The following is a 24,890-nucleotide window of genomic DNA, read 5'->3' on the forward strand; positions in this document are numbered from 1 at the left end:
GGGCCTTGGGGTGAGAGGTGGGGCCTCTGCGGGGTGAGAGGCGGGGCCGCGCGGGAGGGAGGCAGGGCCACGCTGGTGTCATTGTGAGGGGCACAAATGGCGGTCAGTGTGAGTGGCTGCCGACCTGAGGGCTGAAGGGGGAGACAGGAGATGGGATGGGAGAGGATTCTGGAAAATACCTGATTGGAATTTATCAATGGAGCCCCGTTTTTATAGATGAGGCGATTCAGACTCCAAGTGGTCAAGTGGTTGACTCAAGCCTTCTCAGCTAATACAATAGCAGAATTCGGTTGGACAGAATACCAGGTTTTTTATCTCAATTTTTAATTCCCTTCAGCTGCCACTTAAGATCTCTGGTATTGATCTTGACCAATATGCATAAGAAAGGACAGTAAGATTATTTAAGCTGAAACAATTTAAAAGGGAAGCATCGACACACTTAAAAATAATGAAAAGCCTTACCACCACCATGGATGAAATTGTGCTGATCTATCCATCCGTCACTCTTTAATCCTAACTTTCTGGCCTCTAATCCTACCTTTCCAAGATCGGTTTAGGTTAAGAAAGCAGTTAAAGGATAGTATTTAACCAGTAGGTTTTGGTTGATCTGACTAGCTGTATTACATTGTATTACAAGATGGAAGATCTGCACAACTATTCCAAACACTTTGATAAGGTATCAAAATAATACCATAATTGTTATTAAAAATGCATTAATACGCCAATATATTTCACTCTAATGTGGAAAGTTTACATGCATCAGTTAGGTGTGGGTTGTATTTACCAACCATGTATGGTTAGCTATGTTGCTAATATCTATTGCACAGGGTTGGGGTACCCAAGTGGTTTAGGAAGGTTATCCTTCTCTTCCACAATATGCTGCCCCCGGTAAAATAAAAGAAACCAACGCTAAGCTTCATCAGGTTACTTCCACAAACCACTGACCAACCAACTCACTACTCAGAATTCATACACTTTCCTTTTTTCCAGAGGAAGATTCTACACAGTCTCAGTTAGTTGGTAAATTGGTAATGGATAAGGATTGAGAAGTCTGAGTTTGGGGGAATATGAAACCTTTCCCCTCCTGAGAACAGAATTGAGATGGTGGGCAGTGGGGATGCGGGGGGCGGGTGACAAAAAAGGACAAGGAAAGTTTTCCTCCAACTTAATTTGGAGTATTTTCTCCCTCCAACTTAATTTGGTTTTGGATACAGCCTCTAGGAATCACTCACTTCTTTTACCTTCTGAAGAAAGAGGGATTTTTGCCTCTAACATTGTATAAAGGTAACTATGCTGGATATAAACTTCAGTCTAAAGGAACATCTTGACCGGGCATGGTGGCTCCTGCCTGTAATCCTAGCACTTTGGGAATTTGAGGCGGGAGGATCCCTTCAGCCCAAGAGTTCAAGACCAGCCTGGGAAACATAGTGAGAACTTGCCTCTACAGAAAAAAAAAAAAAGAACTAGCCAGGCGTGGTGGTTGCCTCTACAAAAAAAAAACCAAAAAAAAACCAAAAAAAAAAAAAACCAAAAAAAAAAACAAAAAGAAAACTAGCCAGGCATGGTGGTGTGGGCCTGTAGTCCTACCTACTCAGGAGGCTGAGGTAGGAATAGTTGAGCCCAGGAGTTACAGCCTGCAGTGAGCTATGACCACACTACCGCACTACAGCCCTGGGTGACAGAGCAAGACTCTGCTGCTAATAAAGGAACATCTTTTATTAAATAGGTACCCTTTAAATGACCACAGACTTAGAGATGTTCCATTCCAGAAGAATTCTCAAATAAGATATCCATATAATTGTGAAAGGGAATTGGAGATGTAAGGATACCTCTATATGGAAACTGTTAACTGAAAATTGTGAAATCGGAAATTACACCAAAACTGCACAATGCACACATCAAAAGTACAAGTTTGTATCTCTACTCACACTTCCAACTTGTTGATGTACTTTATAACCTATAATTAACTTGTTCCTGAGATGTGGATGTTTAAAAACAAATTCTGAATACGGCTGTCTTATTTTTATCCAAGACTATATTCAACTGCCTAAATAAAATAATGGCTACTTTATTTTTTTTTCCATTTAACCAGATTTGGCCCTAGTCACATACAAGTATTTCAAGTGAACCTCTGACCTGAATTACCTGCATAATTTAGATGACTTTAAGATTTCAAGTTTCCTAATTTCTACTATTTCAAGATAAGTAGCCAATTAAACACTCAGGAAGGCCGTTCCTTAACAAAAAATTTAAGGGAAAAAAACCATGAATATTGATCATTCTGCCTAAAGACTTAAAATAATACAGACATAAAATTAAAATATAAGTGAACTAGGAAAGATATCTACAATAAACTTACTATATAAAAGTGCTTACAAAATCAATAAAAGACAGTCCTACTACAGAAAAACATTAGTCCAGTCAAAAAGGATAAACCTGTAACTAATAAAAAAAAAAAGTTTTTTTTTTTTTTAACCTATTAAATTGACAGATTCTTTCATGCATAGTGAAACTGGTAAGGGGACAAGGAAATGAACCCTCTAACCTCTAGTGAGGTTATGGTGGTGGAGGGAGCAAGCAAAAAGCTTAGAGTTCATAATCTTTAACCTAAGTTGCACTTCTAGGAAACCAAAAGTGTTGTGTAAAAAGACATATGTAACATATATAGATTCACTACAAGCATTGATACCAGCAAGAAAAAAAAAGAGGAAAAACTGTAAATACTGATTACATAGCTATGGTACACAAAATACTATGCAGTTAGCAAGTCAACACGTAGAACACACACATAGAAAACCAGTGTGCAGTCAAAAAAGCAGGTGATGAAACAGCATGTGTAATTTCATTAGATATATGTGTTATATATTATTGTATTTCCATCTGTCTATGTCAGCAGCCACCTACCTCCATGGTCACTGGTACTCAGAATCTTTTCTTTCCCTGTTACTAATTTACCCATATTAAGCCCAGTGCCCCCTTACACAATAAGCAGTTTCTCTTTCATGTGAGAAAAAATTCAAATGTTCTGGTATCCCCTCTAACAACTGTCCTATTTTTTTCTTCTTTTACTATTAGTTTTCTAAATAAGTAATCTACACACACTGCTTCTAAAATAAATATGTAATTTGGCCGGGCTCAGTGGCTCATGCCTGATGCCTGTAATCCCAGCACTTTGGGGGCTGAAGCGGGCAGATCACCTGAGGTCAGGAGTTCGAGACCAGCCTGACCAACATGGAGAAACCCCAACTCTACTAAAAATAACAAATTAGCCAGGCGTGGTGGCACATGCCTGTAATCCCAGCTACTTGCGAGGCTGAGGCAGGAGAATCGCTTGAACCACCGAGGTGGAGGTCGCGGTGAGCAGAGATCGCGCCATTGCACTCTAGCCTGGGCAACAAAAGCAAAACTCCACCTCAGAAATAAAATATAATAAAATAAAAAATTCACAAAGTGCTTTCGACACAGCCATTAACGCATTTGATTCTCAAAATCTAAACATTTTAATGTCCTCTTTTCTGAAGTGACAGATCAGAGGTTGGTTCTTCAATGGCTTCATTAGCTGGTGACTCAGAGTAAAGTAAACTTCAGTGAGATGCTTTCCTTTCTACCAGTCTACTCCTACTTTACCATCCACAATCGATGCTCTTGAAGTGTTGAATGCTTTTACAAATAATAGGACCTAATAAATGTCTGAATTTCAGCTTTGCTAAACCAAAAATTCCAACCCAAGAGAACAGGCTACATTAAGTGTGCTATATTTTTAGCAATATAAACTTCAAAAAGAAATCAGAAATTAACTTATGAATTCTGGTGATATTTTATTTAGAAAAAGATAATCACTGATTTTAAGATCTTAATTTTTCTTTCTTCTAAATGCTACACTAATTAGACATAAGATAGTATCAGATAATAAAAGTATTTACACATTGAATACAAAATAAATATAAAGTAACTGAAAAACAAATCAGGTTTCCATTGACTTATTTTTTTTTCCCACTGTCCATCCTCTGTTTCATTTTTCTTTGCCTTTTGTAAATCCGTTTCTTTCTTGCTTTCAAATCAACTTTTGGCTCTGGTTTTACCCACTGTATTTCTATTGGTTTCTCCTCAGCTGGCGTTACAAAAACATCTGCAGTGGGATCATGTGGAAGAAGAGTCTTCGGTTCTTTCTTTCTCAGTTTTTGCACATCTTTCACTTGCTGTTTCTCTCTGTATTTTGCAGCTGTGATGGATCTTATGACACGCCGATGCTAAAATTTAAAAAAAAAAAAAAGGTTAGACGCTTTTGAAATAAAAATAAACATTTTATATAAGGCAAAAACTTTCAGTTATGAACCTTATATCCCTTCAGCCAGTGTCATGAAAAAAAGGAGTAATTTCCAAGTCTCTATGCAGCAAAAATCAAATTCAGTTTCACAGGTAATAAAACAGCAATGACTTCACAGAATCATTTTGGCCAAAGGGTTCCGGTACATTGGAGACTACTGAACAAAACAACAGCTTACCATGTTTGGTGACTGGTAGTGAGGATTTTCATATAAAGTTGGTCCTCCAAAACTTCCCTGGAAAATCTTTATGAGATTTAAGACAAAACGAGGTCCTATTTCTACAAGAGCAGCATCTTCTTCTATGATCTTTAATAAAAAGGAAACATTTCGTTTTGGTTTGGTTACATTATTCCAAAAAGGTATACTGACTATAACCTCATTATAAATGTGCCTGAAATAATTGATAATCCATAAAATCAAGGTGGGGGTGAAACTTGGTAAATGCCAAATCATCAGTATTTTCTGAAATCTATTAGTACTTATAGGAAGTCATCATGGAAAAATGTTTTTTCAGTGTGTACTTTTCAAATTGAGTAATTCGATTTTGGTTTACATCTTGCTTCTCACAATGCATATATCCTTGAAAAACTGTGGTTAAATAGGATTTTAAAATAGTAACCACTATTAACAAAATGTATTAAAGCATATTATGGGGGAACTGTTGAAATGTAAACCAATCCCTAAATTGTTTATAAATCTAATTCAAGATAGATTAAAAGGATATGTAGCCAAATTTATTTCATAGCTACTGATTATGGAATTAAAAGGTGACTTCTGAACAACAAATACTTATGATATCTATTAGTTCAGGCACGTCTGCCCTCAGAGGTTAGGAGGATGTGTTCAACTCACATGCCAGGTATCCAATATAAAATATGCAGAAAAGAGCTCAGTTTATGTCATGTGCTGTCTAAAATTTTGTTCTTGTTCTCTTCCACCTCTTCATCTTTCTGCACTTATCCTGCCAAACTCCTGCTTCAAGATTTCTAGAATCACCTCTTCTTTTTTCCTGAATGAGTCACTGTATGACTCATCATCTAACAGTTGCCACTGAATGCCTTCTATAGCAATTACATTTTGCTAGGTCTTAACCCTTGAGGTGGTTTTAAAGCTTTTAGAGAGAAACTTATATTTTACTGTATCCTTTACAGCACTTTCCACAAATTAGGAACCCAAGTATCTCATGGATTTTCAAGCTATTCCTTTTCTATAAAGTGAAATATATAATGGCTTATTAGGAAATCCATACTCTGTATCAACTAACAGTCATGAATAGAAGTAGGTAGAGATCACTTAAAGTATAAGACACTACATAGTTACTTGCAGCAATCTCTTTAGGGAAAAGGAAGCTATTTAAAACAAAAGGATTGTTTGCATTTTTTGTGTATGCAGACCCTGTATATCCTTATCTAAAAGTTTAATTAAAAATTGGTCATGTACAGTGGCTCACACCTGTAATCCCACCTACTCAAGATGCTGAGGAGGGATGATCATTTGAGGCCAGGAGGTTCAAGATCAACCTAGGCAACACTGTGACACTCTATCTCTGATAAAAAAAAACTTAGGCCTGGCGCAGTGGCTCACGCCTGGAATCCCAGACTTTGGGAGGCCAAAGTGGGAGGATCACCTGAGGTTAGGAGTTTGAGACCAGCCTGGTCAACATGGTAAAACCCCATCTCTACTAAAACTAAAAAAATTAGCCAGGCGTGATTACGGGTGCCTGTAATCCCAGTTACTCAGGAAGCTGAGGCAAGAGAAGCTTGAACCCGGGAGGTGGGGGTTGCAGTGAGCCGAGATTGTGCCACTGCACTCCAGCCTGGGCAACAAGAGCGAGACTGTGTCTCAATAAATAAATAAATAAATAAATAAATTTAATTCCGTTAAAAAGAAGGTATAATTTAAAAAATCAAGTAAAGCTTACCTGAAAGTTCCGAAACCATATCCTATTATCCAAAATGGTGAAAGTAAACACATGGTCCACGAATGGTTGGCTTTTGGGATGATACCGTGGTGTACTAAAGATCTAGTTTAAAAAGTGTATGTTAGTTCCTTATTCCAAGACATATCATGTATATTTTGGATAGCTAAAAGATATTTACCTGAATTAAGAGTTCTTTTAACAAAGCATAATGTGGTAATTCATCAAAAGCCTATAAAAATAAAGGAAGCATATTATTTAACAGTAGATTGCCTTGTTTAAAACTGTTTGCTCATTTGTTTCTATAACCTCATTATAAATGTGCCTGAAATAATTGATAATCCATAAAATCAAGGTGAGGGTGAAACTAAATTGAATTACACAACTATATCTACTAAAAACAACCACGCCAGATAAGAAAATTAGACCTCATACACTGAATGAGAAACTTACAGGGTCAAAAGACAAAAGGGGCCGAGAACCTTTCAAACAGTTTCCAGTCATCTTTAGTTCAGCAAGGGTATGAACTAGAAAAATTGCAACGAAAACAAAAATAGTTACAACTTTTGCACAACTATTTCAAAAGATTATTTTTAATTTCCTCATCTAAAAAATTTTATTGAGTCAACTTACTATTTTGAACAAGGAATTTAGCAGACGGTCCATGAGGTGAATTTGAAAGCCTGAAAGATATAGAGGAAGCTTTTTCAACTGATCAGCGAATGCAGTCAATGCTTACCACCTATTCACCATAAATAATATGCTTATATTCATATATTTAATTTTCTTTAAAGGTATCAAGTTTTGTGAAATCAAAAAAGTTTTATTCATTCTCAACCTCTTACCATGAAAGACTAGGAGTCTATAACATAAAAGGTACAAAGAACAAATCCACTTAAATAAAGGAGTTTAACCAATATCTTAATACATTCTCTTACCACATATAGAGATCTTGTTTTTTCTTAGCTTCAAAATAGATGCATTTATTACAGTTCTTCATTTCACAAACCTAAAGGAAGCAAAGTATAGGAAAATGAAGTAGATAAAAGTGAGAACTAAAGTAATTATATGTGATTAATATCATTTAGATTATCTCAAAAATACCTAACCAGGCTAATAGGCTACAAAGACCAAAACATTTATTCACAGAAGTTACCTTTAAGTTCCTTCTAGGTATTCTACACAAGGTAAACTAGATGCTCTGCCCGTATCTTGGATGAAATTATCTATCATATTTTTGGGCCTAGCATCTAAAATGGTCTCACTTCTGATTACTGGAAACCTCCCCCCTCCTTTTTTTTTTTTTTTTTTTTTTGAGATGGAGTTTCGCTCTTGTTGCCCAGGCTGGAGTGCAATGGCACGATCTTGGCTTACCGCAACCTCCACCTCTCAGGTTCAAATGATTCTCCTGCTTCAGCCTCCAGAGTAGCTGGGATTACAGGCATGCGCCATCACGCCCTGCTAATTTTGTATTTTTAGTAGAGATGGGGTTTCTCCATGTTGGTCAGGCTGGTCTTGAACTCCTGACCTCGGGTGATCTGCCTGCCTTGGCCTCCCAAAGTGCTGGGATTACAGGCGTGAGCCACAACGCCTGGCCAGGAACCTCTTCTGCCCATAGTCCCATGTACAAACTACAGAGACTAAAAATAGATAAGGAATACCACAACTAATCTTATGTTGATCCTTCATAATCAATCTTCTTAGCCAATCTTACGAAAATCCAGTCCTTACAGAACTAAAAACATCCTTTTTAATGATTATTTTGGTTTTTAACTTTTTAGCTTTTTGATATTAAGATTACAAAACTTAAGTTGTTCTTCATTTATACTATCATTTCTGGTGATTTGGTTCTATAAAGTCATTAAGGGATTGGGTAAAAAGCCTAAGTATATAAAACCTATTTCAAATTAAACTTCAATGTCTTCAAGGCTTACAAAAGTCACACTTGAGAAGATATAAAAACATTACAGGAGTGAAGTCTTATATTTCTGTAGTATTCATAAACCCTAATTAATATAGTACTCATAAACTCCAAACTATTTAAGACTTTAAACCTAACAACTTATGGGTGGATGAGGTTCATGCCTGTAACCCCAGCACTTTGGGAGGCCGAGGTGGGTGAATTGCCTGAGCAACCCGGCAAAGCCCCATCACTACTAAAAATACAAAAAAATTAGCTGGGCATAGTGGCGTGTGCCTGTAGTCCCAGCTACTTGGGAGGCTGATGCAGGAGAACTGCTTAAACCCAGGAAGCAGAGGCTGCAGTGAGTTGAGATCATGTCACTTCACTCCAGCCTGGGTAAGAGTGAGACTTTGTCTCCAAAACCAGTTAAACAAATAAACAAACCTTGACAACTTAAAAAAAAAAAAACTTAGGTCCAATGCTTTTGTTTCTTATTGGTCTTAGAATAAACACAAAAATGGGAAGCTTGTGCCACTTCTGGGCCTTTGTAGTTGCCATTTTCTCTTCCTAGATGGTCTTTTACCATATTTCTCCTTCATTAAATCTCTGCTCAAATATTAAGTTAAACATCATCCCTTTGAACAGGTTTTTCCGGTCTAGTCTCAGCTGCTGAAAACCTATAACCTGCTTCATTTCTCCTATCTTCACTTGAAATTATAAACCTTGTTTATGGCCTGTCTCCATTAGAATGTAAGTTCCATAATGACAGGGACATTGCTCTGTTAAACACAGTTTCTGCAACACATAGAATGATGTGGTATTATAGCAGAGGTTCAAAAATTTGTGCTCTCAAGAAGGCTAATAGGAAAAAAATGATCCTAATTCTTCTAAGTTTTGAAAATTTTGCTTTAAAATGTAAATTCATGTTCTGTGCTTCCAGAGGTTAAAAAAATATACATAAGTGTAGTATACTTTGAAAATGTAACCTATTCCTAGTTTGTAATACCTTAAGAGCAGTTCCACACAAATCACTTTTAATACTGGCAAAACACTTTTTATCATGTGGGGTTTCTACATATATAGATATGTTTAATGGACTTCTTATTTTACTTTATATATGCTGACTGATCATTTTTTGAGTACCTACTATGGATTTAGCATAATACTAGACACTACGGGGTTAAAAAATGAGACATAATCCTTCTGAGATTTCAATATGCTTGTTCAGACAAAACAAACAGACATGACTGAAGCACTAAACTGTAGGAGAAAAATCTGGAAGAGCAGTTATTGAAGAGTTAATAAAACGTGTCTGAATAGTTTTTACAAAACAATTTTTAAAGTCACTGAATGACTTATTTTTGAAATGAGCCACTGTTAATGTTTTTAAAATATTTTATTGCAATTCCTTTCTAAAATTACCTCGTTAATCACAAATAGCTTATCCTTACGATCCATTTTAGTATCTAGAAAAAGAAAAAAAAGACAAAGCAAGTAAATTAAAGGTGATTTCAAAGATATTTCAATCAAACCACATATGCTATCTAAAAAATAAGTGTTTTTACACTCTTCAGTTTAAAGGAGATTTTATTATTAATTTTCAAAACAAGACCTGAAAACAATCGCTTAAAAAATCTTGACTCTTTGTAAATGTAAAGAAAATAAAATAGAGTCTGTAAGAATTAGAAATTATAGTGTAAGCAGTGTTTCTCAGTATTTAGGTATTTTAGGAATCCTTTTCAAAAATGGGAAAATTCTCACAAACCAAAGACTATGTTAAAGGAAACCAGTTTCAATGAAGATATCTTTCACTTGTTAATCACAGATGTCAAAGAAAACTGACTTTATGCCTGTGAAACAAATCTGCACATATACTCCTTGAATCTAAAAAAAAGTTAAAATTTTTAAAATAAAAAAAACCAAAAAAACCCCAAAACACCTCTCAACATAAGCAAAAATATGATGCGTTGCCACTCCACTGTTCTAAACAATGTTGTTTTTTTTTTTTTTTGAGACAGGGTCTTGCTCCTTGCCCAGGCTGAAGTGTAGTGGCACAATCATGGCTCATGGCAGCCTTGACCTCCTGGGCTCAAGCCATCCTCCTGCTTGAGACTCCTGTGTAGCTGGGACTGCAGGCAAGTGGTCCCACACCTGGCTAATTTACTTTACTTTTTTCGACTCCAACTTAAAAGGTGCTTCAAATTCTATCCCAGGTACATTTTTCAACAAAAACAGTTAAAAAAAAAAAAAAAAAAGCCCAAAAAGCAACACATGGCAGTCCTTGGCACTTAGGACAAACCATCCCACCTATCTCAGGACCTTTAGAAACATTCCAGTGAAGGCATTCCTGGACTTTCAAGAAATGTTTCAATAATATTAGGACATCTGTTTTAAAAAGTAAAGAAACTACCTAATGAAGTCTAAAGAATTTCTTACAAAATGTTAACTAGAAAAATTGTGGCACTTGAAAAGATAAAAGGTATTGTGTTTTTTTCGTGAAAACACTGAACAAATGAAGAATATATAAAATAAGTGAAAACATAAAAATAGCTAAGTTTATAGACAGAAATTTCTAAAGTATATGATACAAAGGCACCTGCTTTAGAATGAGGCATCAACATTCTCAAGTCCTGCATTAAATGTCTTGTCCTGAAATTTATTCCTCTGGAAGAAAAGATGAGAATCCGTTCCTTATTTTTCCACTTGCCCTAAAGAAAAAGAAAATGTTAAAAAGATTTTAAAATCTCATACTGAACTGACCTTGTTTTGTGACAGGGTCTCACACTGTTGTCCAGACTGAAGTGCAGTGATGCATGCTCACAGCTCACTGCAGTTTCAAGTTCCTGGGCTCAAGTGATCCTCCCACCTCAGCATCTGCAGTAGCTGGATACTACAGACATGTGCCACCATGCCCAGTTAGTATTTTTTTTCTTTTGTAGAGACAGGAGTCTCCCTATGTTGCCCAGGCTGGTCTCCAACACCTGGGCTCAAGCGGCTTGGCCTCCCAAAGTGCTGGGATTATAGGTGAGAACCACTGCACCTGGCCCTGTTTGTTTTTTAAGAGCTTCCAGGTAGCAAGTCAAACCATCCTGACTCCTTTAATTTCATCTCTCACCAACATTCACTGACCACATCTGCCACCCAGAAATGCCCTCCTTGGTTTCCTGTTTTTCATCTTCAATCTCTCCAATTCCTCCTCCCAACCCTGAAAGTTCTTTCTTAGCCCTCTTTTATTTCTGTGCTCTCCATGCAGAGGTCTCATAATAATTTCTCACAATTCTTAATCCTTTCTTATTCACACTGCACTTAGAGTCTTATATTAACTGCAAAACTCCTAAATGGCTAACTTTCTCAGACATGAAGAACACCTCCAACGGATATAGTTGACTAGCTCTTTCAAGTTTACTCTTTTTTTTTTTTTTTTTTTTTGAGATGGAGTCTCACTCTGTCACCCAGGCTGGAGGGCAGTGGCGCAATCTCCACCTCCCGGGTTCAAACGACTCTCCTGCCTCAGCCTCCTGAGTAGCTGGGGTTATGGGTGCCCACCACTGCACCTGGCTGTTTTTTTTTTGTAGTTTTAGTAGAGACAGGGTTTCACCATCTTGGCCAGGCTGGTCTTGAACTCCTGACCTAGTGATCCACCCTCCTTGGCCTCCCAAAATGCTGGGATTACAGGCGTGAGCCACCGCGCCCGGCCATTTTTAAAGTAATACTTCAGTCACATCCTTACTTCCCAGAGTTTTCTAAACAAAGTTCAAACGACATAGCTTCGACACTGAATTGTAAAATACATTTTCATTTTTACATCATTATTGCCCCAAATGAAGCCTAATGCAATCCAATCTGGCTCTATTTTTTACATTTTTCAGCATTTCCCTACTTCAAAGTCTTTTGAATGTCAAAATTCTACACTTCTTCTGATATGCAGCTTAAAGACTAAATCCTTCATGATTCTTTATCTTATTATACTAGGGTAAACGTAATCTCCATCTCTTGCATTTCCATAGAATGTATCAAAGTATGGCTCAGATTATGGATACTATCTAGCTCCTTAAGGGAAGAGTGAGAACACTAACATTTATTGGAAGTGTACAAGCCCAGCTTATTTTTCATAAAAAGTAAATATTCTCTCCCCCCTCCCCGGCCCCAATCTGCAGGTCAGAAAAGAGCGCAGAAAAGAGCGGGGCTAGAATTTACACTTATCTTTTATTCCTCAGAGCTCACACTCCTTTCCTAGAGCTTGCCATCACACCACACGGGGTCATTGACTTAACACCTACTGCGTGCTAGACTACTCTGCTAAGTGCGGAGGACGCAGAAATTAACGTCAAAGATAATCCTTGCCTTCACAGTATTCTGTCTAGCTTAAGATGAGTTCTCAGTTGAAGGAAATCTAGCTAATTCCAACTAACGTGCACTTCTTTTGAATAAAAACCATCAACTTATTTGAATTCTTAAGTTTCCTCCTAAACTCCAACATTTCAGGAGGAAGGGGTCACATGCTAGTCACCTTTGCAATCTCAAACCCAAAGGATGCCTAACTTGGTAAAATGCATGGCACATTCAATGTCTGTTGAATACAAGTAAAGCTCATAGTACCTAGCCTATTTTTCATTATCCCTTGAGTTGAAAACTGGTTAACAAATCAGAGTCACAGTCCTAAGGGCAACAACTTTTTAAAGGCTCACCTAACAAACTGTAGGATCCCTGACTGAGAGTGGCTGACTATGGCAGTATATGGGCATACTAATCACTGGAAGAAATACTCAACAGCGAGAAATAGCCAAGGAAAAGCCCTACTTTTCAAAAATATTTAAAAAACAAAACAAAACAAAACAACTCAACAACTACGAAGACAAAACGCTAGATCTGAGCACCCTGTAAGTCGCTTTCCCGTGGGCCGGGTAAAGATTTTAAAACCCGCCGCCTCCAGGAGGGCGGACACGTGCACAATGATTAGCTGATAACTCGGTGCCCAGTCTGGCTGGGAGGATTGCTAAAATCGACCTACCGTTAACACTCTGGCTACTCTGAAATTAGCAGAGCTGTAGTCAAGTAAGTAACCCAAGAAAAGACGCACAGAGCCGCCGCCGCCGGTGTAGCCCGGGGGCATCCCCTTCTACCTTGCAAACGGGGCCTGGGATCCGGTCCCTCTCTTCTTCCTCCACCTCCTCTGCGGTGGTGTGCCGCTTAGTTGGCGGCGCGGCATCTTTTTCGTTTCTTTTTGGCTTCTTCGGCTGCACTGCCAAGCTTCCACGCCGTTTCCTCTTGGTTGCCGCCATCTTGCCTTACTGCCTGCGCTCTTGGCCTGTTTTCCGGCGTTGCCTCTCGCTCCTCTTTCCGATCTCTATGGTTCGGTGGCTCTAAGCGCTCAGTTACGCGGTTGTCCTCCAGGTCTGCGGTGTCTCCTTCCGGTCTCAGTGGCGCTGCACGCGCGGCTCTCTAGGCCTCCTTCAGCTCTGTAGTGACGGTGGCGGAAGTGGAGGGCAGGTCTGAAGAGTGGCGGGACCGGCTCCACTTCCTACGCGATTTCTCAGAGCTGTCTAGCTCCTCCTCAGGGACTTTTCTGGGAAGGTCTCTCGGGCGTCCAGACCCCACCGCAAAGGTAGGGTGTCCGCACTCGGGGACCCCGAGACTAATAAGCGATGCTGTCCCGCGGGCGGGCTGGTGAATGGGCTTGTGTGGGACTCTTGAGGGATCTTCTGGACACTCTGGGCGCTCCCCCCCATCGCCTGTTCTGTTGGAAGCGAGGCTGGTGCCGCGGTCGGATTCATAGCTCCTGTTTGTTTGGCCGGGAGAAGCTGGCCCCAAGCGGAGATACCGTGTCAGTTGCGTGTCTTCATTCTTCACAACTTTTCACGTTATTGTCCTCTTACAGAGACGAGGAAATAGTAACAATTTTCCCGCAAAATTACAAAGACAATTAAGTGACATAGGTGGGGTTCGGCCTGGTCAGCTGAGTTCAGCCGCCCAGCCCCCGTCCACCTCTCAGCGCAGGTGGAGCTCGCCAGACCTCGCCTGCACTGATGTGAGTTTTATTGTCCAGTCCCTTCAGGTGTTTCGCGATTCGCCGAGCAGGTGTTGGCCCTAGGAGCATTTCCCTCCGGGCCGAATGCGCAGTGGACTATGCCCCTTCTGACCCAGCAGATCCAAGATGAGGATGATCAGTACAGCCTTGTGGCCAGCCTTGACAACGTTAGGAATCTCTCCACTATTTTGAAAGCTATTCATTTCCGAGAGCATGCCACGTGTTTCGCAACTAAAAATGGTATCAAAGTAACAGTGGAAAATGCAAAGTGTGTGCAAGCAAATGCTTTTATTCAGGTATGGAAGTAGGCACCTTTAAGCCTGTGCCATAGATATTCTAAATGCAATTTAATGAAATCCGAAGGTTTTAGTAGACATAATAAATAACTTAATACTCATAATAACTTAATAGTCAATAGTCATAATAAATAATAAATAACTTAATAGTCTTACGTTAGAGAACAAACGTCATTACTTGAATTTTTTTTTTCTCTCCCGGTAACAAATTCTTTTCCCATCTTGTTTCACAGAGATAATGGTTAGTAATGACTAAAGTTTATTAAACTAGACTATCGGCTAGGCTACAGTCTTCTTAGTGTTTAACTTATTTAATTTTAACAATAGTCCTATAAGGCAGGTTCTATTGTTATTCCCGTTTTATATATGTGGAAACGAGGCACAATTTTAAGTGATTTGCCAACAGTCCCACAGCTGGTAAGTGGCTGAATTGGGATAAGAACCCTGAACATTTGTTTCCAGAATATCTGCTCTTTTTACCACTGCGATACTACCACCTTGCTGTTACTAAAGAGTATTTTTTCCCTTTACTGGTTGTAATAGAATTTTTGTTCTTCCAAAGTAATATTTGTATGGTTCAGATAGGATTGCAAATTCAACTAAGCATTTTTTTTAACACGTAAGTGCACAGCATGACCTCAGGGATAGAGAGGTAAATAAGACATGGTTCTCGTCCTCGTGCGGCAACATGGTATAGTGGCTCACACCTGTATTTCCAGCTGCTCAGGAGACTGAGGCTGAGGCACGAAGATCGCTTGAACTCAGGCATTAAAGACCAGCCTGAGTAACCGTAGTGAGACCCCCGAATCAATAAAAAATAATAATAAAAGTTGTAACTAATATTGCTCATGCATTATCAAGTCATCCGTCTGTTTTCCAAGTGACCTTAGCAGTAGTGATACGCACAAAAACGAGATAAGGGAGAGTCCCAGAGGGATAGTTTTAGATCCAGGAATGGATATAAGGATGCTTCAAAGGAAGTCTCTAAGATGTTTTGATTGCTAATCAGAAATTATTCTCATGGGATTAGCACAGTATTGTATTTTTTAAACATATAAAGTGAAATCTAGGACCTTGTATATTTTCATTCTTTTACATAACAATTTTCATTTTTACTTTTTCCGTAGGCTGGAATATTTCAGGAATTTAAAGTTCAGGAAGAGTCTGTTACTTTTCGAATTAATTTAACTGTCCTTTTAGACTGTTTGTCTATTTTTGGATCAAGTCCTATGCCAGGTAAACTATTATCAGTATAAAGACATAAAAGTGTTATATACAGTGGTCAGAAAAATACAGGAAGTTATTTGGAATATAAACATTTGTTCAGAAAGCTAATGCCAATTCATTTTTCGGTGGCCACAGTCATGGGTTCTAACATTTCACAATGTTAATTGCAAGTATGTTTATAGTTCTTTCATATTTGTAAAAGTATTTACATTCATCTTTTTTTAATTTACAGGGCTTTGAGGGATTTTAAATTTGAACTGGCCAAAAGAATACTTTGGACATGTCTTTAATATCTTTAACATTGTGAAATGTTTTAATTGCTTCTCTTCCCTAACTTGTCCAGAATTACTCAGCTAGTTAGTGGCAGAGAAAAACGAAAGCCAGTTCTCCTGACTCCTAGTTTACTGTGTTCAAAATTTGTTTCTTTTAAGCCATATTTTATAAGTTATGTCTATTTTGATAAATGATTTTTTGGTGTTTTTGAGACGGAGTTTCTCTCTTGTTGCCCAAGCTGGAGTACAATGGCAGAATCTCGGCTCACTGCAACCTCTGCCTCCCAGGTTCAAGCGCTTCTCCTGCCTCAGCCTCCCAAGTAGCTGGGATTACAGGCACGTGCCACCATGCCCGGCTACTTTTTTGTATTTTTAGTAGAGATGAGATTTCACCATGTTAGCCAGGCTGGTCTCAAACTCCAGACCTCAGGTGATCTGCCCGCCTCAGACTCCTGAAGTGCTGGGATTACAGGCACGAGCCACCGTGCCCGGCTGCCAAATGATTTTCTTTAAAATGTATATCTTTTTATTTGTTAAGGGAATTATTTTTAAGAATGGTGAAATTCAATTGCTGTAGGTATAAAACTGTAAGGAATCCCCAGAATTTTATTTCATAGGAAAGCAACCTGGAGATTAGCTAGGAAAAATTCAATATAGTTCTCCAGAAAAGTGTATTTTAACTTTCCACAGACAGTTCCACTGTTGAATTACACATTTTCTAATGACAGTGTTCTCCAGCTGGTTTTTCGTAAAAGCATCTGTCATGTTCCATTCCTCACTGTGGCTCTCAGTCCAGCAAGGAGAAGGACTTTGAATATCCTGTCATAGTCCTCCTTGCCGCTAGTGGCTTGCAGTGTTAAAATTTACACCACCATTAACAACCCTCTTTTTCTCTCAGTTTGATTTTAAAATGTGAGGAAATATAAATATCTCCCAGTTGGAAAAGTTAGAAGGATCCTTGTCATAGTGAGTACACTGACGTTACAGTACAGATGATAGCAATCCACTGTTACACACATTGAACCTTCAAGGAATAGCATACCCTGTTCTGCAGCAATTTAGTTACTTGCTGTGTTGATCCATATAGATTCTCTATTCTGAAATTTTATGGATGTAAAATCAACAAGCTACTTCTGAGGTGTTTATGACAACCTGAAAATGATTCCAAAGAATTATGTTACGTTTTATTCTGGTTCCCAGTTTTCTTATATTTTTGGAATTGTCTACACACAACTGTCATCAGGGAAGATGTAATCCCTTTTTATGAGGAAATACATGTATGTGAGAAATTGGACGGAATAAATTATTCTTGAGAAATTTGATGTATCATTTCGAGGAGAAGCTGAACCCAGAGCTATAAAGCTAACGCCAAGTATGACTTCTTTCCATTGCAGGGACTTTAACTGCACTTCGGATGTGTTACCAAGGTTATGGTTACCCTTTGATGCTGTTTCTGGAAGAAGGAGGAGTGGTAACAGTCTGCAAAATCAATACGCAGGAACCTGAGGAGACCTTGGATTTTGATTTCTGCAGCACCAATGTTATTAATAAAATTATTCTGCAGTCAGAGGGGCTCCGTGAAGCATTTTCTGAATTGGATATGACGAGTGAAGTCCTACAAATTACCATGTCTCCTGACAAGCCTTATTTCAGGTACTTGAGAGCAGTGCAGTTATAGTTAATGTGGTCTGTACTCCCATCTTCCCACTTAGACATTTGCTTAGGGTGCAAAATTTTTATTATCCACATTTTTAGAGTTTTCACAACTTTAGACAGCTTGTACTGTTACCTTATAATTTTATGGTTCAAGAAACTTAAGACCCAGGAAGATTCACTCACTATGTCATATTTAGGTGGTGGTGGCATCTAGATGAGAAACCCAGTCCCCTAATTTATAAATGAGTGGTATTTTCATTGTGCTACTACTTACTGTCATAGATCAGGTTACATCATGAGGAAAATTGGGTTTAAGTGTTTGAAAGGGTGTTTGTATTATGGTATCTTTTTCAAGTTCCGGTTGCAGAAGAAAATGTTTTCTACACATGGTTCATTCAGTCACCAAGTATCTGTTGATCACCTACCATGTGCTTATTCATCTTATTAAGCATTATGGGAAGAACAGCTTAAAACCAAGGTGAAACCAACATACGTGAAACAGCAAACCATTAAGTACCAATATAGCACACAGAGATACCTGAGAAACGCTTATATAAGGATTTAGAGATGATTGCTCAAAGCTGGCTTCCCAAGATAGGGCAGTTTTCAGCAGGAATACCATGTCAAAAAAGCTGCTCCTGATACTTTAACACAAGTGTCTGTTCAGGGTTAGACTCACTTTAGAGATTCTAGCAATTTAGAGAGAGGATCTAAATATTCTCTTTTCAGAATATTTCAGGATCTAAATACTCTCTTTTTGAAATATTTCAGAATGTTAAATAAAGGCACTAAAGACATATGGAATAAAAGGAATAAGGTATTCTTTTTGTAACTACTTTAGAAGAATTACAGGCCTGGCTGTAAAAGTGCAGTGGCTCACACCTGTAATCCCAGCACTTTGGGAGGCTGAAGTGGGCGGATCATTTGAGGTCAGGAGTTCAAGACCAGCCTGGCCAACATGGTGAAACCCTGTCTCTACTAAAAGTAGAAAAATTAGCTGGGCGTGGTGGCGCTTGCCTATAATCCCAGCTACTCGGGAGGCTGAGGTGGGAGAGTCACTTGAACCCAGGAGGCAGATGTTGCAGTGAGCTGAGATTTCACCACTGCACTCCAGCCTGGGTGACAGAGTGACACTCTGTCTCAAAAAAAAAAAAGAATCACAGGCCCTTCTCATGACTTTGGGGAGTTAAGAATTTGGCTCAGGGTCCGATAAAAGTGTTAACCAAAATGGAAATTGGAAACCCTACTTTAGCAGTGGAATGAAGTGAAAAATTTCAGGTACTTAAACAATATTTCAGAGGATCTCCTCAGTGATCTCTCTCAGCCTGGGTAACTAGATGGACCATGATATCTTTCATCTCCAGGATGGGAAACAATTTGGTGGTAGGGAGGTAGGAGTTGAAATTTTTTCCTGGATATGTTCAATTTGATGGTAGGGGAGGTAGGAGTTGAAATTTTTTCCTGGATATGTTAAATTTTAAGTACCTGTGACACTAGGGAGTAGCTGGATGCATAGTTATGGTGCTCAGGAGATCCATTTAGACTGGAAATTTAGATTTGGGAACCATCATCATGGCTGGGCATGGATGAGACGGGTCAGAGAGAGAGATTATATTAGAAGAAAGAAAAGATGGACCCCAGGAAAACCAACACCTGGAAGATGGGGGGCAGAAATGGAGCTTAGAGAAAACCAACCTGGATCTTATCACCATGCTCATATAATAGTTAGCAATGTGCTAACCCTGCAGCAAATGCTTCAGAAGTTCTTGCAGATTAAATCAGCATATTAACACTTACAAATTGTCTACAAATAACTTTTGGTGTTACCAAGTGAGGAAAACCATGAAATAGCCTTGAGAGCAGTCTAAGATACAGAAAAGCTGTAATTGCTCGGTGTAGGATTGGAAACAGACCTAAGGGTTGCAGTTGACTTAGATCAAGGTCTTCCATCAGTCCTCAATTCTCTCTCCCATTATATATTTCTGACTTAAGGATGAGGAAAAGTCATTTTCAGAGTAGGATTAGGGTAATGAAATTAAAGTGTCCGCTACCCTTTTCCTTTTACAATTGATTTTCTTCAAAGCCGTTGATTAGTTGCCCTGAACTCCCGGAACTCTAGTGGGAGCTTTATTATGGTACTTGTTATCGTGTGTTGTAAGCATTTGTGTACATGTCTGTTTCCTCCATTAGTATGAATTTCTTAGGAAGTGTTTTCTTTATTTGGATCCTAATGTGGTTTATTTTTGGACCAATGAATAAATGAGGTAATCATTTTTTATAGGTTATCTACTTTTGGAAATGCAGGAAGTTCCCACCTTGACTATCCCAAAGATTCTGATTTGATGGAAGCATTTCATTGTAATCAGACCCAAGTCAACAGGTCAGTTCTTAATATAGAGGTTCCCATTGGTGATAAAGAGGAGGTTAAATACCAGATTTCTGTTAAATAAAAACACTTTCAATCTGTTAATTAAAATGCACAGCATTTTATAAAAATAAACAGTAGAGTGCTGGACTTACTAGGGGATGTAGGGTTCTAACAGTGGATGAATTTTAAAAACATCAAGAGAAAATATTAGCAAATTGGATAAGTACCTGATTTTATTCTTAGTTTTGCTACTTTTTGTCCTTGGGAGTTCTGAGCAGTGTTCACTGTGTTGATATAACAGCTTTTTATTTTGTTTTCTACAGATACAAGATTTCTTTACTGAAACCCTCTACAAAGGCATTAGTCCTATCTTGTAAGGTATCTATTCGGACAGATAACAGAGGCTTCCTTTCATTACAGTATATGATTAGAAATGAAGATGGACAAATATGTTTTGTGGAATATTACTGCTGCCCTGATGAAGAAGTTCCTGAATCTTGAGTCTTGAGTATGACAATTCACTGATATTTATGTGTACATTTATGACAGATGAAGTTCTTATTCTGAGTACAGTACTCTTTATAATTTCATATTGGATTTTCTATAGAGAAGAAGCACTATGGGGAAGATAGGAGCAAGGTCGTGTACCTAATAGTTACTGTGTTTTCTAAATACGTTTTGTAGAGGGCATGTAAATAAATGTTTTCATGTAGTCATAGATTATTAAGGGCTGTCCTTTAGTTCTGTCTTTTGAACTCACAGTTATGTGAGCCAATGTAACATTTCAAGAGTCTAAAGGCTTAAAGTTTGATGCAGCTACCTGAAATGTTCTTTTATTTATTTACTATTAGAAAAAGCAAAGGCATATGAGCATTGCTTATTAGTTTGAATTCTAGAGACTAGATCATAAAGTGGTGGTTCTCAAAGTGTTGTGCCCACACCAACATCAGAACGGCCTGCAAACTTGTAGCAAACTCTGGGGAGGAGGCCAGCATTCTGTATTTTAACAAGCTTCCCTCAGGAGATTCTGATGCATGCTAAATTTTGGGAACCACTGGTTTAAAGGAAACTTTTTTCTTTAATAGGAAACTTTTTTTCTTTTTTTTTTTTTTTTTTTTTTTGAGACGGAGTCTCGCTGTGTCACCCAGGCTGGAGTGCAGTGGCGCGATCTCGGCTCACTGCAAGCTCCGCCTCCCGGGTTTACGCCATTCTCCTGCCTCAGCCTCCGAGTAGCTGGGACTACAGGCGCCCGCCACCACGCGCGGCTAGTTTTTTGTATTTTTAGTAGAGACGGGGTTTCACCATGTTAGCCAGGATGGTCTCGATCTCCTGACTTCGTGATCCACCCGCCTCGGCCTCCCAAAGTACTGGGATTACAGGCTTGAGCCACCGCGCCCGGCCTGAAACTTTTTTTAATAGGATTTAATTGTATTGAGATAATTGCTTTTACATGTAATTTCCTTGCAAATGTTCTGAAGTTAAGGCATCACTAAACAAGTCTGAACAATTCTTTATGTGATTTATTTTTAAAGTAGACCTTTTAAAGAGATCTGTGAACGGGATATAAAGCAATTTTCAGTGTTACAGGTTTTCTTCTTGTTCTCAAAACTGTTCACTGTAGTAAGTAACGGCAGTCAGTACTTATTACTTTCCATTTACCTATGAGTTTCTTGACAAATCAAGATGTAGAAAACCAGTTATTAAGTGATTTTGTACTTTCCTGGTAGTTGTCACTAAAATAATTTTTGTGGCATATAAATATATTTAATAAAATACAATACTAAAATTATCTGACTTACTCTCTAGTAGCAAAAATTACATGAGTACAGTGAAGCTTCTGTCTTTGTTACCGTACCAGGTGACAACAGCTCAGTGTCCGGTCGTGGACGGCACTATTGGCCTTTTGAGTGAGATGGTTCTTTAGGATAAAAAACTGTCATCCCATTGCAGGATTCATTTAGCCTTTCTGGGCCTTACCCACTGATGCTAGTCATTGTGACCACCACCTCCCCCAAATAAAAGTGTACCAAAGTATTAATTGTTGAGAACCATTCAGTGATACTCACCAAAATTGGAAGATATATTGGAATGCCCTACCTCAATATAGGTCACATAGTGTTAGAGAAAATTGGTTTGGAGAGTATTACAGCAAAGTGTGCTGCAAGGAGGCCACTCCAGCACAGTGGCAGGCACTGCTTCCCAGGCATATGGACAATTTTGGGAGGTGGCCAGGGTCAGTACCTGATAACTAATAAGTCTCTCAATCTCAGCATGCCTAGTGGCTACAAAAGAAGTTGGAATTTTTTAAAGTGTATGTGTTCAAGAAGGAAAGATATTAATTTACTAAATGTTGTCAGAATATTATTTGTTTAAACACCAAAAACAGAACAAACCTAAAAGATACTTACAGAATATCTAATCAGTCCACATTCTAAAGACTGTTAAATGTGAAATAGCATAGTTATTTTTTTGTCTTTTGTTACTAGTGTGAACAAAGAACAGTGCCTAATATATAATAGGCATTTAGGAACTTTGTTATATGAAAGAATCTCCAATTTCAGATTTTCTGTTAGCATCTTATTAGTCACTGTTTAATTCTGATGATTTAGCTCTAAATTTATTTTGATCTAAGGTTTTTTATTTTTATTTTTGGAGACAAGATCTTGCTCTGTTGCCCAGGCTGGAGTACAGTTGTAGGATCACAGTTCACTACCTAGGCTCAAGCAATCCTCCCATCTCAGCCTCCCAAATAGTTAGGACTATAGGTGCATGCCACCATGCCCTGCTAATTTTTGTATTTTTGTAGAGACGGGGTTTCACTATGTTGCCTAGGGTAATCTTGAACTCCTGAGCTCAAGCAATCCACCCGCCTTGGCCTCCCAAAAGGCTGGGATTGCAGGTGTGAGCCACCATGCCTGGCCTAATGTATTTTTTAAAAGTTGAATCTAAAAAGAATTTGAAACAAATATAAATCAGCTCAGTAAGGATGGATATTTTTGCACATTTAAAACTATTATTTTAGGCCGGGCGTGGTGGCTCACACCTGTAATCCCAGCACTTTGGGAAGCCGTGGCGGGTGGGTCATCTGAGGTCAGGAGCTCGAGATCAGCCTAGCCAACATGGTGAAACCCCCGTCTCTACTAAAAATACAAAAATTAGCCGGGTGTGGTGGTGGGTGTCTGTAATTCCAGCTACTCGAGAGGCTGAGGCAAGAGAATCACTTGAACCTGGGAGGCGGGGGTTGCAGCGAGCCGAGATTGCGCCCTTGCACTCCAGCCTGGGTGACAGAGCAAGACTCCGTCTCAAAAACAATAAAAAATTAAAATAAAAATTATTGTTTTAGCTGCATGTCTTCAGCTATTTAGAATTCAGAGACTAAGAATTGTTTCTAAGTCACCCTAACATCAAGGTACTTATTTTATAAAGAATTTCCTCCTTATGTGTGTTCTATTTGATCCAGGCATTTTTACTTTAATAAAAGTTTAACTTTATTTCCTATGCAAAACCACTAGGGGGAGTGCTCCCTCAGGCAGAGCAGGCGACACTTCGGTGCCACTACAAATTGATGTGTAGCATATAGAAGAACACAGTCTTATATGTGACTTTTAGTTCTGTCTTTTTGAAGTTTATCTCTCTTTCTAGTAAAATTGTGCTTACTGTGAATGGATAAGTAATCTTTTTTTTCATTTTTCATTTGTTGATTTCCCATTCAATGATGTAGTGCTTCCACCTAGAATTGGTGAAATGCTTCAAAATAATACAAATAAAAATATTTGTTAAATTTCACTTTTCTAATAAAAATAAGGCTTGTAACACAATCATTTTAACAGGAAGCCACAGGGTTTCTGTGGTATTATCAAAGTCCCAGTAAAAATTAATTAAAATTGTAAAAGGGCAGAATGTGGCACTCTCAACAGTGGGGTAGGGAATCATTCAGAACATAGAGACTTCCTTCTCTCCTTCCCTGTCTTCACACTGCTTGTCCCTTATCCCCACCTGAAATAAAATCTATTGGGTCCTGAGAAATTGGAGTGTGGAGTATTTTTTCTTTTCCCAATTATGTTTGTAATTTGCTTTCATTCTCTCTTTGGAATAGGCAGCGCTGTTTTATACTAGTATCAGGTTACAAGCACCCCAGGAGGAGTCATTAGCTCTAACAGGATTTCTCTCTCAGGAGTGGACAGCTAGTATTCTAATCAGAAAGACCAAAGGCAGTGGTTTCACGTGCTTTCTCTATATGTATCTCAGTCACATCCAGAGGTTTTGATCATCAGCAGAGTAAATGTGTGAAGTATAGTTTTGAAATTCATAGCTTGTTGATCATTATAATAGATACTAGTAGTGGCTCTCAGTGGCAAAACTAGAGGTATTCAGGATATGTGAACTTACTAAATTATTTCAGAGTAATCCTCATATTTAAGTGAAAAGGAAGTAACAATCTAGTGAAGCCTATGGCCTTTACCCTTAGGCATGGTGCCTGACACTTGATCCCAAAATGGTCTTGCTTCCTGCCATTTTGTCCAAGGATTTCTGGTTGCCTTGGCTAACTAGGTTAGGAGAGTACTATTTCTGGAATATTGTCAAGCCTGCCTTAAGTGGACCTTTAATGCAGGTTACATAAACTTTTTTCTTTCTTTCTTTTTTTTTTTTTTTTTTTGAGATGAAGTCCCACTCTGTTGCCAGGCTGGAGTGCAGTGGTGCGATCTCAGCTCACTGCAACCTCCGCCTCCCAAATTCAAGCAATTCTCCTGCCTCAGCCTCCCGAGTAGCTGGGACTACAGGTGCCTGCCACCATATCCAGCTAATTTTTGTATTTTTAGTAGTGTCGGGGTTTCACCATGTTGGCCAGGATTGTCTTGATCTTTTGACTTCGTGATCCTCCCACTGCAGCCTC

The 24,890-nt window shown here is 38.6% G+C and overlaps 2 protein-coding genes across 5 annotated transcripts in view; one reads left to right on the top strand and one right to left on the bottom strand.

The window, feature by feature from the left end:
• Nucleotides 1-22,027, top strand: part of LOC105473058 (RAD1 checkpoint DNA exonuclease) — a 22,941-nt gene extending 914 nt beyond the window's left edge. For 2 of the 4 annotated variants that reach the window (XM_011726660.2, XM_011726661.3), the window contains exons 2-6: nt 14,196-14,473; nt 15,601-15,709; nt 17,367-17,625; nt 19,910-20,008; nt 20,320-22,027. In XM_011726660.2, coding sequence (XP_011724962.1) covers nt 14,276-14,473; nt 15,601-15,709; nt 17,367-17,625; nt 19,910-20,008; nt 20,320-20,497 — 843 coding nt within the window. In that variant the 5' untranslated portion in view covers nt 14,196-14,275 and the 3' untranslated portion in view covers nt 20,498-22,027. Of the gene's footprint in view, nt 1-13,616; nt 13,755-14,195; nt 14,474-15,600; nt 15,710-17,366; nt 17,626-19,909; nt 20,009-20,319 lie in introns of those variants that run through there. The other 2 variants (XM_011726659.3, XM_011726662.3) reach the window with 2 other exon arrangements.
• On the bottom strand, nt 3,792-13,537 carry LOC105473057 (biogenesis of ribosomes BRX1). Its single transcript, XM_011726658.2, has 10 exons — nt 13,273-13,537; nt 10,746-10,857; nt 9,572-9,615; nt 7,185-7,255; nt 6,880-6,929; nt 6,700-6,773; nt 6,428-6,478; nt 6,250-6,351; nt 4,506-4,634; nt 3,792-4,250 (listed from the first exon to the last, which is right to left on the bottom strand). The coding sequence occupies exons 1-10, from the start codon at nt 13,429-13,431 to the stop codon at nt 3,981-3,983; spliced, it is 1,062 nt and encodes a 353-aa protein (XP_011724960.1). The 5' UTR covers nt 13,432-13,537; the 3' UTR covers nt 3,792-3,980.
• Nucleotides 22,028-24,890: the final 2,863 nt, after the last annotated feature.

Source organism: Macaca nemestrina, chromosome 6 (genome assembly GCF_043159975.1).
Source record: "Macaca nemestrina isolate mMacNem1 chromosome 6, mMacNem.hap1, whole genome shotgun sequence".
NCBI classification, from domain to species: Eukaryota; Metazoa; Chordata; class Mammalia; order Primates; family Cercopithecidae; genus Macaca; species Macaca nemestrina.

Bases quoted from the DNA above. Each gene is read 5' to 3' on its own strand.
- LOC105473057 (XM_011726658.2), bottom strand. From the start codon at position 13,431: ATGGCGGCAACCAAGAGGAAACGGCGTGGAAGCTTGGCAGTGCAGCCG. The intron at 6,930-7,184 runs GTAAGAGAATGT...TATATCTTTCAG, and splicing joins AAACAAGATCTCTATATGTG to GCTTTCAAATTCACCTCATG. The intron at 6,479-6,699 runs GTAAGTTTCTCA...TTATTTTTATAG, and splicing joins CCCTTTTGTCTTTTGACCCT to GCTTTTGATGAATTACCACA.